The 18,046-nt window shown below is 33.4% G+C and overlaps 1 protein-coding gene across 3 annotated transcripts; it reads right to left on the reverse strand.

The window, feature by feature from the left end:
• Positions 1-7,094: 7,094 nt before the first annotated feature.
• Positions 7,095-9,938, reverse strand: LOC107643931 (uncharacterized). 3 transcript variants are annotated; one of them, XM_088486076.1, is made up of 4 exons: positions 9,215-9,938; positions 8,021-8,057; positions 7,231-7,328; positions 7,095-7,133 (listed from the first exon to the last, which is right to left on the reverse strand). In XM_088486076.1, the coding sequence occupies exon 1, from the start codon at positions 9,797-9,799 to the stop codon at positions 9,446-9,448; it is 354 nt and encodes a 117-aa protein (XP_088342202.1). In that variant the 5' UTR covers positions 9,800-9,938; the 3' UTR covers positions 7,095-7,133; positions 7,231-7,328; positions 8,021-8,057; positions 9,215-9,445. The 3 variants fall into 3 exon arrangements, with proteins under 3 accessions (XP_088342202.1, XP_088342201.1, XP_088342203.1); XM_088486075.1 differs by having other exon boundaries at positions 9,186-9,938; XM_088486077.1 differs by lacking the exons at positions 7,095-7,133; positions 8,021-8,057 and having other exon boundaries at positions 7,232-7,328; positions 9,186-9,938.
• Positions 9,939-18,046: the final 8,108 nt, after the last annotated feature.

Below are 18,046 nucleotides of genomic sequence, written 5' to 3' on the forward strand. Positions count from 1 at the left end.
TGATGATAATTAAAATTGTTTAAATTTTCTCAACAGATTTTTACAATTGGACACTATCAATCCAAAATAATTGCTGTAACAACACTCCAGGACCAACTTCAGCCCCAAATAAGATAGTTGGGACCTCTCATATCTCCCCCTCATAACTCCTAATATAGTTGAGTTTATTTTGTTATTTGATGTGTGTGTCAACTTATCCATGTACCAAAAGTGAAAGCAAAAATACCATTCCAAAATTTTATAAAAATAATGTTAGGGAGGTTATTTAAAATTATCTCATATATATAATATAACATATATAATTTTATACACATAACATTTGTAATTACATCTAAAATTATATAATTATTCTAACAATAATTAATAAATATTAAATAAGATAATTTTAAATTATTTGGACTAATCTTTTATTGTGTCTTAAACATTATTAATTTTATAAATACCTTTCCAACATTTCCTGGACCTAAACTAGCCAATCCAACAATCTGTCAGGGAAAACACATAGCCTATGATCAAGAGGATCAATCTTAAAAAGCTTTTCATGATTTAAAACGGTTACTTCTTCGCCAAAGTCTCCTAAAGACTTGGGAAAATGATGGGGATGAGCTCATAAAGAGAAGTAATCAGCTTACCAAGTTATGATCTAATATTCTACACTCAAATTTTCAAAGCCTTTATTTGATTCTAAAATCTTTTAATTTAGGCATCAAAACCCCTTCAGATTCCTTTGATTCCGTAGGATTCAATTCACCGTCTAGGTACATCTTGAACATTGACATGGCAGGAGCTTCAGAGAACCATCCAAATTCAGATCTCCATTCCAACCAATCCCTCCAAACATTGTTCAGATGTAAGTGACGTTAGGTCATGCTTACAACAATTTCTAGACCACCCAAGGTCAGAAAGCAACTGACCTCTTAATACCTCTTAGATGATGACTAACTTGATCATCAGAGTCTCGAAGATTTACCCGGATAGTTATTGCTAAACAGATTGCATATTTTTATTAGCTACTATAAAGGATTATCTTTCTACGAACTTCTCATTTGGCTGTGTTGTTGGTGTTGCTGAGGAGCTACGAAACAAATCAGAGGAAGAAAGAGCCACAGTCATTGTACTACTACTTGTACAATGTTGTGGTCACTTGTCAATGCTTGAGTCGTCTTGTTGTTGCCATTATCCCTCTGTGTCTGGCCTGAGCTGCTATTGCCTTGCTGCCGTGGAAGAAGAGGAATTTCTTAATGCCGTTAATAAATCTTTTGCTTGTTAAAATATTCTTTTTGTTTGATATAGTTTTCTGATTTATAGCTCATTAAATAACAATGGTATTCATCGTACTTATGCTAAAGATTCTTTTAAAATTGGTTTTTAAAAGATCAAATTCATCTTTAAAAAATTTTAAACTAGTCACGTTCGTTCGTTAAGTGATAATATCTAACAATACCCATTTGATACTTGACTTTCTAAAAATTCATTCCTAACTACATAAGTTCTATTTCCAAGAAATACAATACTGTTAGGTGTGTATTATTTTGTCACTTAATGAGTTAGGCCAACAATTATTAACCACATCAGTTCTAGAAGTGCGAAAAAAAAATTAAATGGATTAATTTAAAATTTTTAAAAAATAAATTTATTTGATAAATCTTGTAAGAATCAATTTAGGGAATAAATTCTCTTTTACGGACTCATAATGGAAAAGATTATCTGATTATGTGAAAAAGGAAAAATTATAAAGGCTATAGCATGAAAAAAATTGATTTAATTTTATATATTTTTTATTTATTTCATTAATTAATAAGAGAGAAGAATTTAGGATGACTATTTTGATGGTTTTTATATCATTGAACTCTCCTCAAAATTAAAGGATTCTAAACTCTATTAGTTAGGAGTTTTTTTCTATCAGTTGTAATAAGTAAGATTTGAATCCAAAATAAGTAGGAAGGAGGGCTCGTTGGCAAATAGGTTATGTTTTAGTTTGTTAGAGGATAATTATTGTGTAGTCTATTTTTTGGACGTTGATGAGGCTAGACAAAGCCAGCCCAACCGAAACACACAGCAGCTAAAACATTAAGGAGAATGCACCAACGAGCAACAAGCCAACAACTGAACTAGCCACCACTCCCTACTTTAAGGGGCTGGGAAAAAAAATAGACTTTTATAGACAGCGCACCAGTAGATTCTTTTTGTGGGTTTTGTTTTTGATAAAGAATTATTCTTCACATACAAGTTATTTATACATATAAGTTCATACAAATCATTTATATTGTATTGTTTAAAAATTTTTGGTGTATGTATATTGATAAATTTTGTATAATTCAAATTCTTCCTTTTCTTTCTTGCATTATAAAAGTAAATTTTATTAAGTTAAGATTAACTTGTATAAATTTGTATGCCAAAAAACTTGTATGTATAATAGGTCTCTTTGATAAACAATCCACCAGTAGATTCTCTTTTTGGTAATATGCATCAGTAGATTCTATTGCATGCTATTGCCTAAAAAAAATTCTATTGCATGCAAGTTCTCGTTCATATAGGCAGGGGAAAAACATTGATTCTATTTTGATATGGATAAAAGATATTATTTTCCTTAAAGTTATTCAAAAATTTTAAAACTATTCATAAATTTTATTTTATTTTAATTTTATTTTAAAAATTTTTAATTTGTATCAAATATATTTTTAGTATTTAAATTTTTAAGAAGTTTAGGATCAATTTAACAATAATATCTGATAACTAAGAACTAGTTGTTTGTGTTAAAGGTTAAAGTTTTTGTTAAATTGATTCTAAGATTCTTGAACAATTAGGCTGCGTTTGTTTCTGTCGACAGAACACAGAGACATGAACAATACATATGTAAAACGTGTTTAGACAGAAAGACATGGACACTGCACACAATGTCTCTCAGACACTTTTTTTTTGTATCCGCTTCTAAACGAAGGACACGGATGGACACGGGAATAGAAAAGTGGATATAGAATTTTTAATGAAAATTTTTTCTTTTTTTGTCCATAGTTATTTTTCATTATTCTCCTATTATCCCTTTTTATTATCTTGTGAAAAATCTTATCCATTTTATTAGATAGTCTATTTTAGTAATTTTACATTATATTTTAGTCTTGTTTATATTTATCCAAATATAATACTAGACATTATATTAGTGTCTTATCCATTATATCCAAACACAATACATAAAAAATAATTTTTAGTGTTTCTGTCTCAATGTTATATCCTGTCCTGTTTACAAAAACAAATGCAACTTTAGTTAATAAAAGTACTTTTAATGCCAAAAAAAAAAAATTTGGAACAAAATTAAAACAAAATAAAATATAAAGATATTTTTTAAATTTTTGACATTTTAATGCAAAAATATATTTTTTTAAGAAATTTGAAATTAAGAAACTTTGTTTTCTTTTTTTGTTCCAAAATAAATAATGTTGGTTGGGGATTCTTTATTGCGACAACATTTTGTATGAAAATTTGTCGAACTATTAGATACTTTGAGGGTCATCTTTATGTTATATTAAAAAGTTTAACTTAAATTTTGTATCCTCAATTTGAATTTTAAATTTTGAATTTTTAGATGATAGTTGAGTTAGTGTACAAATTATATGAATTTATGAAGACCAATGGCATTTTTTGTTAGACTGTTGTTGTGGTAATGGTTTAAAACTATGGAGTTGGTGTAATTATTTGAAGTTTTTATCTTACAACTATTACTGAGGATCATTTTTTTACTATGAGATTTTAGTGAAAATTTTATAGGAATGGCAAAATTGGAATCAAACGTTAAGAATAAAATTAAAATAAAATTTAAAATAGAGAGGGATAAAAATAAAATATATTATTTAATAATTTTTTTTGTTAAAAAATATTATCTTTAAAATATATTTCTTTTATTAATATTCATTTTAATATAATAATATTTTTTATTAAGAATAAAATTATGATAAGTATTACATATTCTTCTTAAAAATAACTTAGATACCTTTAAAAATATCTTTTGTAATACCTTTAATAGTTTACTAACAAATATGTGATTAGGGCAAATAATTGTTATATATTCTTATTAGTAAATCATATAAAAATAATTTCAAGGTATTTAAGTAATTTTTATATAATAAAAGTGATATAATTTTTGAAATATTTTTATATATTTTCTAAGAAGAATATGTAGTATCTATAATAATTTTTGTTTTTAATAAAAGATGTTATTATATTAAAGTGAGTCTCAATAAAGTGATATATTTTAAGAGTATGATGATCAATATGATTTTTATTTAAAAAAAAAACTACAATTTCTACCTATGAAAATTGAAAACGCTGACGAATCTACGCATAGAAAAAAAAATTATCAAATGTACCCATCAATAATGACATACGTGGGACAAAACTAACCAATCGTTACTTCGGCGTTGGCTCCGTTAGTGACGCTCCCTACATGGCACACTACGGCGTTACATAGCCTGAGGGTCTTCATACGTGGCCTCATGAGCTGTTTGACCATTATAATGAACCCTAAATCTCAAAATTTTTCAAATTCAAAACTTTTCTTATCCCAAACACGAACCCTAACCGTAGGTTAACAAAATTCTTCGAAAATATTTCAATGTCAAGGCGGAGACTCTTTACCCCACCTTTGAATGGAAATTGTGGTAGTGTATCTGGAAGCTCAATTTTAAAGCGGGTGCATGATAGAAAATTCAATGGGAGATGCTTCTGTGGGTTGGATGTGACCTTGTTGTAGTCGAATCCTAGGAGGTGGTTCGTCTGTTGTCCCAAATGGAAGGTATACCCTTTGTACACTTTGTTCTATTCAAAGTGAATATGTCTCTGATCTAATTTTTCTTTGCCATTGATAAACTTCAGACTGCAACTACTTTGTATGGGTAGACGAAATCGAAGGTTAATGGAAGGACTTGAGGAGAGCATTTTCAGAAAGAAAGATGCACGAAGATCTTCTTGAGGCAGAGGCTGAAGTGAAGATGCTCATGAAGTTAGGAAAGATTGAAGCTGAAGTTAATAGACTTAGGTTGTGGCTTGTGACTATGTCAATTATTGTGGTGTTTAACTTTGTGTGTAATGTGTATCTGATTTTGAACAGGTTTTGAATCTGAATAATTGTTCGTGTATGATTATGCAATGCCATGGCTAGTAGTTTTGTGTCTATTTGATGTTATTGTGGTTGATGTTCTTGATTGTGTTGTCTTTGTCATGACAAAAATACCCATACTCGATTGAGAGATGGACATTTGTACATATGACAAATTAAAAAAATGTTAAATGTAGTCTTACAAAATATATAACTTGCAAAATATATCCCTTGATAATTAGTATTTTTTAATTTTTATGGTATACCAAAATGACATGAAACATAAGCAAAACAACCTGCCATGTAAGTAGTAACTGAGTTATTGAGACATGCAAAATAAGTTTGATTATCAATCATGATGATCAATTCAAATAAAAAACCAAAACATAATTAAAATAGAGTAAAGTATGTGACATATCTAACAAAATAACATAAACTACATATCCAACAAAATAACATAATTTAAACATGTTTGCTTCGTGAATTTGGAGTAGAATTGCTGCTTCTGTTTGATCCTCCATTCAATTGTGCAGTGGTTGACCCTTTTCTTAGCTTGCTGGTGGATGAAAGCTTGGCTGTGGCCACCTAGTTGAACTTGATCCTCTAATTGTAGGAGTTGGCATAAAGTCCATGAACCTTGAAGTAGTTTTCTGAGAGGCATCTTGCATGGTTTGAGGTGTCATAGTGGGGGCACATGAGTAGTTGGAGGTGATGGCTTTACTGATAGTTACACATTTGGTGTTGGTGGCCTCACAAGTGATTGAGCACATGGTGGTAGATGAGTAGTTAGTGGGGTCTTTTCAGATTCTTCTTCTTCTTAGGGGGTCTTTTTGCACTTGGTGGCCTAACTGAATGAGGCATAACTGAATCAAGAACAGGTTGTGAAATTGTTGGAGATTTCTGCAACAGTTGATACATATTAGTGTCATTTAAAAATAAATTTTAAAATTAAGTAGTTAAGCATATTACTAGATGAGCTTCCGGAGGTTGAGCTGCTGCTGCTTCAGTTGCTTAACATCTTCCATTGATTCCTCACAGAACATCTCTTCTAGTCTTGTTGCCTCCTCTTCATCATCCACAGCAGCTCACTAAAAAAAAAGGCCTAACCGTGACCATAGCTAGTAAAAAGGGTGACCATAGATCTATGGTCATGGTTTAGGACCTATGGTCACAGTTTTTTATCTATAGTCACGGTTTCAATTTTCAAATTTTGACACTTTAGGCCACGTTTTTTCACCGTGACCATAGGTTAATCTATGGTCACACGGAAAAACCGTGACCATAGCCTTATCTATGGTTACAGTTTTGATCGTGACCATAGCCTCTATGGTCATCCCTCCTTAAAACCGTGACCATAGTCTTATCTATGGTCACGGTTTTGACCGTGACTATAGCCTCTATGGTCACCCCTCCTTAAAACCGTGACCATAGTCTTATCTATGGTCAAGCCTCTATGGTCACCCCTCCTTAAAACGATGACCATAGCCTTATCTAAGGTCACAGTTTTGACCGTGACCATAGCTCTATGGTCACCCCTCCTTAAAACCGTGACCATAGCCTTATCTATGATCATCCTTCCTTAAAACCGTGACCATAGCCTTATCTATGGTCACGGTTTTCACCATGACCATAGTTTATCTATGGTCACCCTACCTGAAAACCGTAACCATATATAGCCTGTTTTGTTTTATGCGATTTAATTTTTTTTAAAGCATAATCACATCCTAAAACGATGATAATCACCAAATAAATCTAAAAATAAGAAATTCAAGAAATTTAAATCATAAAAGTTTCATTATAAGCTAGATACATTTTTAGTCCAAACAATACAAATAAAAATAGAGTGTAATTTGTCCATTACATGTAATACCAGATAAAATCTCTTTTCAAAAAGTACAATCAAAATATTACGTGTAGATAACTAAAGTCATTATAAGACCTATTCCATCCCATCCAATATACAAGTATGAGAATAAAGACAGCACCCTTTCCCTTCTGAATTTTCTTCATATAAAATTCAAGCTCACCTTCCAAAATATAGCTGCAGCATTTAAGAAGGAATGAAATAAGTAACAGATCAAGAATCAAATTAGACAAAATTCAGTGCAACCCAAACAAGCAATAGTTATATGCATTACCCGTCATCCCTGCCACATTGATCAGGTCGAGAAGCAATGCAAGCCAGCAATCTCCCATGGTTGCTTTCCTTGGCTTCCTCTGCAGGGTTCTCACCATCCTGCAAATAAGACATCGATGGATAATAGAAAACACATCAGCCTCTACACACGTTAATGTAGTTGACCTTATAAATCAATTATAGGTTAACTAAATATCACTATAGAAAAACACTTGTACCCTCTGCAATGCATTCTTTATTTTGCGTTTTATGTGCATTTGGCCTAATAGAAAGAATAACTTGCAAACAAACATAATGCAGCATGTAATTACTTCAGATTATTTTCAAAAGGCTTATTCATTTAGAATATACTTAAAATGAAACAACTACCCGGGTACATTTGTCAGAAATAGTATACATGCCTTAAACTCAATAAATGTTTGGCTGAGTTGAATCTGCTCCCCTTAATGAATGATCTCTTGTCAATTTCAGTTTTGATTAAGTCATGGTTTTTGTATGATAATTAAGTATACAATCCAAGAAGGGTTTAACTATGAATATGTATACATTAAAAGTTGTATCCAAAGCAAAAATTGGTTGCATTATTTTGAGAAAAAAGCAGTTACCAAACGCCAAAGCATGTAGACTTAGAATTTTCTCATTTAAAGCTCTACACGACTCCATCATTTAACAGAATTAGTTACTGTCTCATATATAATCACAACCAACAAGTTTATAGCAGTTATTATATCAGATAAAGTAAATCTAAATACTATATTTTACTAAGTTGTGTCAAATATGCCATACATTACCTGACAGCAACAGGCTACTACATCTCCTCAACACATTCTGCAGTGCATCAAGGATTAGTCTGAGCTAGTAATAGAAGAAAGAAAAACAGTAACTTTTGTAGCAACTCAATTATTACTTATTAGCCTGGCTTGTAGGACGGTACTACTATCACTATAATTATGAAGAGCAAGATCCACTCCACTTTATTTATATAGCCTTATTGTTTTTCTCCCAAACATAAAGGCTCATCATTGCATAACCCATACCTTAGAGGATCTTGTGATTTGAACAAGTCATCCAAACAAACATTGATTTCAAGCATTAAACCAAAAATTTCATTAAAAACTTTTTGAGACATTTTTTTTCTCGAACACTTAGAGTGCAAAGGCATTAAACAAATCAAATATCACAAACAAGTATTCATTCAACCTCCATTCACAAAATCAGCATCAATTGTGCACAAATCAGCAACATACCTCAGTAATTCAACAGTAATTCAGTCAAGCCAGACCAAACAAATTAAAATTCAACTCAAGAAGCATAACATGTTTATCTATGTATGAACTAACATCAGAAAATTCTAATTCTACTCTAATCCAACTAACAGCAGCAAGTTTACAGCACAAATAATCTTAATGCAGTGAATTATTGCGATCAACATCACCGAAACAATTTCAACATCGAAAGTCACCAAAACCAGCAGTAACCAAGCATAATCCCGCAATGTCAACAGCATTTTCTCAGCAAAAATTAGTCTAAAGTGCAGTAAATCACAAGCAGACAATCCAACATATCCAATTCTAACCAGAAATTCCTCATTCTAACCTAAACTCAACTAACAGCAGCAATTTTCCAACAAAACAGTCAGCAACTTAGAGTATTTCCAATTTCTCATGACAATCACACAATTAACCCAATATCTCCAGCAACATATTCATAAAAAACGTGCAGTAAAGCAGCGAATCATAAATATAGTCAACAATTCAATCAAACAATTCCAAACAGCTCCAACAGTGATATCCATAAATAAAAAGAAATTACAAATAATTTTAGCAGTCAATTCTCAGCAAAATCAGCCATTAACAAGCATGTCATAGAGTTTGACAATTAACCAAATGAACTCAAGCAAAATACTAGTTATAACTAAACACAGATGAAATTCCAAAGGAGAAGTTGAATTGAAACCTGTTTGAAGAATAGGAAGGAAACCCTACACTCGTTCCGTTTCCTAGGCAACAACCACAGTGGTTCTCCGGCAGCTCCAGTGATGATAGGAAACCTCAGCAGCAGCCAAACAGCAACAGTAACGATACATAATTGAGCTAGAGCAATGACAACAATACCTCCGCCAGCAAGAGAACAAATGGGTTCATCTCCAATGGCGATGGCAGCGACGCTCACTCTCTTCGGGCCTTATTCATCTCTCTCTCTCTGGGCTTCTTCCACTACGACGGCGGCACCTTCAATCGACGACGATGATGACTGCGACTCCGACCACACCAGCGGTGATGGCGAAGGTCCCTCTCATCTCTGTCGTGAGCTTCCTTCTCCCTCGCGCCTGTCTCTCTCTCCCTCTCACTCCACTGCGAACCTCTCTCTTTCCCTCGTGCTCGATGGCGACGGCGACGGCTTCCTCCTCCATCGCATGACAGTGCCGGCGACGCAGTGGCGGTGCGGGACGGCTCCTCCTCTTTGCGTCTTCTCACTCTCTGCTTCTCCTCAGCTCGATCGCCCTCACTCTCCCTATCTTCCTTGCAAGCATCGACGGCGACGGCGGCTGCCTGTCCCGCCGACGCCATCTCCTTCCTCCCCCCTCTCTTCCCTTCTCTGTTTTCCCTTTCTCTCTACATTCCGTAGGTGTGTGCATGTGTAATGTGTTACATTGAAGAGGGGGACGGGGGGTTTGAGGGTTTGTATTTTGGAAAATTATTGTAGAATAAATAAATAATGAAGAGGAAACAGATTTAAAACAAGAAATATAAATAGATAGTCTTAGTATTAATATTATATCTATCAATATAATTACTTAAAATAATAAAGATAATTCATATATGTAAACATATGTAGCAATGTAAAAGAGAGGAAGAAATATTAGTAATGTATAGAAAGCGTATTATTGTTATGTATAAAGAGAGAGAGAATAGTATTTATTATTGATTGTAGTATGTTTTTATTCAGATGCTTAAGCCTCTATTTATAATGAAACATTTTCAAACTACATTTAATAGAGTCATCCTTGGTAAAGAGAGTTTCATTGAAAATGGACATCTACATCAGTACTTATCACAACACTCCCCCTTGGATGACCATTTAGGATTATTGCCTCGTTAAAACCTTACTAAAGAAAAACCCAATGGAAAAAATCTTAGTGAAGGAAGAAGAGTACAATATCCTTTGGTGATGGGGACCGCCTCATTAAAAACTTTGTCAAGAAAAATCCAATGAGAAAAAAACCTGACCAAAGAAAAAAGAGTACAGTCTACCCCACTTGTCGACATCATTTAATGTCTCGAAATCGGCGCATCCCATTCTCATGTACCAATCTTTCAAAGGAGGATTTTGGGAGTGACTATGTAAATAAATCTGCCAGATTATCACTTGAGTGGATCTGTTGGATATCAATTGTCCCTTGATTTTGAAGATCATGAGTGAAGAAGAATTTGGGAGAAATATGCTTTGTTCTATCATCTTTGATGTATCCGCCTTTAAGTTGAGCAATGCAAGCTGTATTATCTTCAAACAGGACAGTTGGAGCTATCTTATGATCAATCAGTCCACATGATGACAGAATATATTGGATCAAACTCCTGAGCCAAAAATACTCGCGACTTGCTTCATGAATTGCTAGTATTTCGGCATGATTAGAAGATGTTGCAGCAATCATTTGTTTCGTGGACCTCCAAGATATAGCCGTTCCACCATATGTGAATAGGTATCCTGTTTGAGATCTCCCTTTATGTGGATTAGACAAGTATCCAGCATCTACATAGCCAACTAGTTGTGACTTGGATCTATATGGATAAAACAATCCCATATCAACCGTTCCATAAAGATATTGAAAGATTTGTTTAATTCCACTCCAATGTCTTATGGTTGGAGAGGAACTATATCTTGCTAGTAAATTCACAGCAAATGATATATCGGGTCGCGTATTATTAGCAAGATACATTAGCGCTCGAATGACACTAAGATATGGTACTTTAGGACCAAGGATATCTTCATTTTCTTCTTTAGGACGGAATTGATCCTTTTTCACATCCAAAGATCTTACGATCATTGGAGTACTTAATGGATGTGACTTATCTATATAAAATCTCTTCAAGATCTTCTCTGTGTATGTCGTTTGATGAATAAAGATCCCATTTTTCGTATGCTCGATCTGCAGGCCGAGAAAAAATTTAGTTCTTCCAAGACCTTTCATCTCAAACTCTTCTTTTAGAGTTTTTATAATTGTTAGAATCTCTTCAGGAGTCCCAATGATATTTAAATCATCAATGTACACAGCAATTATAATGAATCCAGATGCAGTTTTCTTTATAAAAACACATGGACAGATATCATCATTCTTGAATCCATTTTTGGCCAGATACTCAGTAAGACGATTATACCACATTCATCCAGATTGCTTCAAACCATATAAAGATCTTTGTAATTTGACTGAGTATAACCCTTGCGAATATTCATTGGATGGTTTAGATATCTTTAGTCCTTCAGAGACTTTCATATAGATATCCCGATCTAATGAGCCGTATAAATAGGCTGTTACCACATCCACTAAATGCATATGCAGCTTATGATATGCGGATAAACTGACCAAATAACGCAATGTTATCGCATCCACTACAGGGGAATACATTTCTTCATAATCTATACCGGGCCTTTGTGAAAACCATTGTGCCATGAGTTGGGCTTTGTAGCGCACAACTTCATTTTTCTCATTTCGTTTTCTCACAAATATCCATCGGTATCCAACAGGTTTTACATCTTTTGGTGTACGGACTACAGGTCCGAAGACTTCATGTTTTGCAAGTGAGTCTAATTCAGCCTTCATGGCTTCTTTCCATTTTGGCCAATCAATTCTTTGTCGACATTCTTTGACTGATCTTGGCTCAAGATCCTTACTTTCATGCATGATATTTAATGCCACATTATATGCAAATATTTCATTGACAAATGTCTTATTTCAGTCCCATTTCTCTCCTGTAAAGACATAATTTATCGAGATCTTGTCATTTTTACAATTTTCAGGTACCTGAACGTCTTCTGGCGTAGTTAAAACTATATCGGAATTTTGGACAACTGCAGGTGTCTCTACTATGTCTTTTTCAACAGGAATAGTATTTACCTCTTTTCGGTTTCGAGGATTTTTGTGTTTGGAACCGATAGGCCTGCCACGCTTCTGGCGTGTATTTACTTCGGTGGCATTTGTCCAACTGGGACATCAATTCGAATTGGGGCATTTTCCGCTGGTATATAAGACTTAGTTATCCTCTTTGTATCGAAAAATGCATCAGGCAATTCATTTGCTATTCTTTGCAAATGTATAATCTTTTGAACTTCTAGTTCACATTGCCCTGATCGAGGATCTAAATGCATCAAGGATGATGCATTCCAATTAAGTTTCTTTTCAGGAAGCTTATTCTCTCCCCCTAATGTTGGAAATTTTGATTAATCAAAATGACAATCCGCAAATCGGTCTTTAAATACATCTCCCATTTGTATCTCAAGATACCTCACTATAGAGGGAGAATCATATCCAACATATATCCCCAATTTTCTTTGGGGTCCCATTTTGGTGCGAGGTGGTGCAATGGGAACATATATCGCACACCCAAATATTCTTAAATGGGAAACATTTGGCTGCTGGCCAAATGCTAATTGCATAGGAGAGAACTGATGGTAACTCGTTGGCCTCAAACGAATAAGTGCTGCGGCATGTAAAATAGCATGCCCCAAACCGAGGTTGGGAGATTTGTTCTCATAAGCAAGGGTCTAGCAATTAATTGGAGGCATTTAATAAGTGATTCTGCTAACCCATTTTGTGTGTGAACATAAGCTACTAGATGTTCAACACTTATTCCATTAGCCATACAATAAGCATCAAAGGCTTGGGAAGTAAATTCACTAGCATTATCAAGACGAATTACTTTGATTGGATTTTCTGGAAATTATGCTTTTAATCGAATAATTTGAGCCAGTAATCTCGCAAACGCCAAGTTGCGAGAAGATAATAAGTACACATGTGACCATCTTGAAGATGCGTCTATTAGGACCATAAAATATCTAAAAGATCCACATGGTGGATGAATAGGTCCACATATATCACCTTGAATCCTTTCTAGGAATTCAGGGGATTCAAATCCAATCTTTACTGGTGGTGGCCTTAAAATTAACTTCCCTTTAGAACATGCAGTACAACAAAATTTAGTAGTTTTAAGGATCTTCTGGTTCTTTAGTGAATGTCCATGGGAGTTTTCAATAATTCTCCTCATCATGGTTGTTTCCGGATGACCCAATCGGTCGTGCCAAGTTATAAATTCATTTGGGCTAGTAAACTTCTGGTTTACAATGGCATGTGATTCAATTGCACTAATCTTGGTATAATACAACCCAGATGAAAGTGAGGGTAACTTTTCTAATATAACCTTTCTATTTGAATCATGAGTTGTGATACATAAGTACTCATGATTTCTCTCATTCATTGTTTCAATATGATATCTATTTCGACAAATATCTTTGAAACTCAACAAGTTTCTCAGAGACTTGGTAGATAATAGTTCATTGTTTATTATAAATTTTGTTCCAAACAAAATTATAGCTCTTCCAGAGCCTTCTATCATATTGTCTGAGCCAATAATAGTATTAACACGTTCTTCTTTTGGTACCAGATGGGTAAAATATATATCACTTTTGAGAATAGTGTGCGAATTTGCACTATCCGCAAGGCATACATCTTCATTATATATCCTTGCCATTTTCTTCAAAAACAAATAATAATAACATGAGAAATACTGTACATAAAAATAATGCCAGATACTAAAATTTTATTTTAAAACATGACACATTTAGTGATTTCAAAGCATAAACATTAATATTTCATTATTTATATACATCATATTTAAAACTTAAATACATAGAAAATAAAACTTAACAATAAGTTCTTTACATTATTTATTTACATGGATACTTAACAATCTTACATATTAAACTATTCCATCATTGATCAAATGACCAATGTTTCCTTCAGGATCTTCAAAGAAATCAGATACATCATAATGAGTGGTGAAATTTTCAGCATCATTTGAAACAAAATTTGTTTCCTTTCCTTTGTCATCCTTTTTCAAAGATGCCTGGTAAAGACCGACTAGGTGTCTTGGGGTACGACAGGTACGTGACCAATGGCCCTTTCCACCACAACGGAAACACTTATCCTCTGTTGATTTATTTTGCCTAGAATTTCTTTCTTTATCCCACTTCTGGTGAGATCCTCTCTTGTGAACATAATTCCTTTTCCTTCCATAATTTTTCTTGTTACTAAAACCTTGTCATTTACCTCTTCTGGGGTAATTTGCCGTATTTACTTCAGGAAATGGGGCGGCGCCAGCTGGGCGCACTTCATGATTCTTTAAAAGTAACTCATTGTTGCGCTCAGCAACAAGAAGGCAAGAAATTAACTCAAAATATTTTTTAAACCCTTTTTCTCGATACTGCTGCTACAGGAGCACATTCAAGGCATGGAAGGTTGAGAAAGTTTTCTCCAACATATCATGATCGGTTATCTTTTTCCTACATAATTTTATTCATGAGGTGATTTAAAACATTGTAGAATTATATTCATTTATGGATTTAAAATCCTGCAAACGCAAGTGCGTCCACTCATATCGGGCTTGGGGAAGTATCACCGTTTTTTTATGATTATACCTTTCTTCAAGGTCTTTCTAAAGATCTGCAGGATCTTTTAATGTGAGATATTCATTTTTCAATCCTTCGTCAATATGACGACGAAGAAAAATCATGGCTTTGGCTTTATCCTTCTGGGATGCATTATTTTCAGTCTTAATAGTATCTCCAAGATCCATTGAATCAAGATGGATTTCAGCATCTAATATCCATGATAAATAATTATTTTCAGATATATCAAGAGCATTGAATTCAAGATGAGAGAGTTTGGACATAATAAAAATTTGTTACCTGAGTCTTCCTAAAAGTTTGATCAGAGTCTCGTGCTGATAACGTGTTGTAGAATAAATAAATAATGAAGAGAAAATAGATTTAAAAAAAGAAATATAAATAGATAGCCTTAGTATTAATATTATATCTATCAATATAATTACTGAAAATAATAAATATAATTCATATATCTAAATATATGTAGCAACGTAAAAGAGAAGAAGAAATATTAGTAATGTATAGAAAGAGTATTATTGCTATGTATAAAGAGAGAGAGAGAGAGAATAGTATTTATTATTGATTGTAGTGTCTTTTTATTCAGAGGCTTAAGCCTCTATTTATAATGAAACATTTTTAAACTACATTTAAGAGAGTCATCATTGGTAAAGAGAGTTTAATTGGAAATGGGCATTCACATCAGTACTTATCACAACAAAAATTAGGAATTTGGGGCATTAGTCTTAGGGTTTGTAATTTTCAATTTGAAAATTAAGATTAGAAATTAGAAATTTTATAAAAAAAATTGGATAAAATAGATATTTTGAGAAAATTAGTGAATAGAATAATAATTTTAAATTAAATATATTTTTTACTAAAAATATTTTAAAAATATTATTTATCAATATACTGTTGAGTAAAAAAAGTTATTTTTAATTTATATTATAAAATAAATACATTAATTAGACAAAAATATTAATTAAATTAAATTCGAAGTACTTATAAAATCAATTTAGTCATTCTTAATATATTATTTTATGAAAATAAAAACTCGAATTAAATAATGAATTATTCATAATAAAAATTATTTAAATTAAATTACATATTGTTCTTCTATTACTAAATTTCAATCTCTATTTAGTAAAATATCCAATTATAATAAAATTATATAAAAATCTTGATTAATTTAAAATCAACTTATCTCCTAATTTATTTAATTACTTTTAGTAAAATATTTTTTTAAATAAAATCCTCAACAAATATAATAAATTATAGATAACTCATTATTTAATTTTACAAAAATTCGGGTTGTTACAACATGCGACAAACGATGCAAAGAAGCTTGTGATTCACGAGTGTACAGAGGGGTTGGAGACGACCGGTTGGACAATGGAGAGACAGATGGACCATAGGGGCAGCGGCGGTGAGAAGAACGGTAGCGACGATGGAGGCTAGGGTCGAGCGCGACGAATGCGTCAGTGGTAGAGGCTAGGGCTTCAGTTTTTCTTTGGGGACTGGGGAGAAGGAAGGAGAAGGGAGAAAGGATGCTCTAGGGACTGAGGGCAGACGCATGCTTTCTGAATATTCTCTAAGCGATACGGCGTCGTTTCATTTGAACCGGCCGGATTTCGGTTTGGTTTGACCGGTCAGATTCCGGTTTGGTCTGACCAATTGTTGTTTTCACCCTTTACTCCTAAGTGAAGAACAACGAGTGAGGGAATGAGAATTTTGGGAGGGAATTGGGGAGGGGTTTTAAAAAAAAATTGAAAAATCGTACTTTATGGTCACCTTCCAAAGCCGTGACCATAAACCTCTTTAGGCCACCCTCCAAAATCGTGACCATAGACCCTTTTAGGTCACCCTTTTTTGAAGAACCATGACTATAGAATATTTAAGATCACCCCCCAAAACCGTGACCATAGACCCCTTTAGGTCACCCCAAAAAACCGTGACCATAGACCCCTTTAGATCATCCTTTCGTAAAACCGTGACCATAGACTCTTTTAGGTCACCCCTCAAAACGTAACCATAGACCATTTTAGGCCACTCCCAAAACCATGACCATAGACCCTTTTAGGTCACCCTCCAAAACTGTGACCATAGACCCTTTTAGCTCATCCTTTTTGAAAAAACCGTGACCATAGACTATTTTAGGCCACTTGCAAAACCGTGACCACAGACCCTTTTAGGTCACCTCCCAAAACCGTGACCATAGACCTCTTTAGGTCACCCCAAAAAATTGTGACCATAGACCCCTTTAGGTCATCCCAAAAAACCGTGACCATAGACCCTTTTAAGTCACCCTTTTTTGAAAAACCGTGACCATAGACCCTGGTGGGGTACAAATCGTCGGTAAAGAATTTCACAAAAAGAATCGCATTGCAAGTATAGATCTAAACCGACAATTAAACCTCAATTAAATTAAATTTGTTTGTCACTTAAGCAAACCCAATAAAAATCAAACGAAGTATTTAAACCTTGGGTCGTCTCTCAAGGAATTACAGAGAAGTGTACTTATAATTGGTTATGAGATTGTATCTTTTTGGGTTTTGAAATAAGGAACAAGAAAGTAAAATAACAAGGAAATAAAATAACAACTAAGAAAAATCCTAGCAAGAGTTGAGAATCAGAATTCCTATCCTCATAGTCATTGTCAATTATGATGATAATTACAAATTGCTCTCACTTAGTTAACCTCTAACAATTGAAGGTAAGTCAAGTGAGCAATTCAAATTGAGTTCACAAGTCCTAATCAAAGACTAGAGTAAGTGAAACTCAAGCCAACTAGCAACCTTCAATCGCCAATCAACTAGAGACTTTGACAATTCAAGAGTCTCCAAAGTGCTCAATCTAAGCTAAGAATACCAAAAATCTAAATTAAAATCCTCCCAAACATTTTATCAAACACTTGGAAGGCACAAAATAAAAGCATGGAAAAGAAATAAGAGAATGTAAAATCTAAAACCAATAATTGCAAAATCAATGATAACAAATAATGGAAGAAGCAATAAACATGAAATACCTCAAATAGCATAAAAAGGGAAATCAAATCTAACATGAGAATTCATAAACTAAATTGGCAACATAAAGTAATCAACAAAGGAAATAAATAAACTAGAATGCTATAACAAATAAAAGTAGAAGAGAAACTAAATTGA

This window comes from Arachis ipaensis, chromosome B5 (assembly GCF_059453495.1).
Source record: "Arachis ipaensis isolate K30076 ecotype BB chromosome B5, ASM5945349v1, whole genome shotgun sequence".
Taxonomy (NCBI): domain Eukaryota; kingdom Viridiplantae; phylum Streptophyta; class Magnoliopsida; order Fabales; family Fabaceae; genus Arachis; species Arachis ipaensis.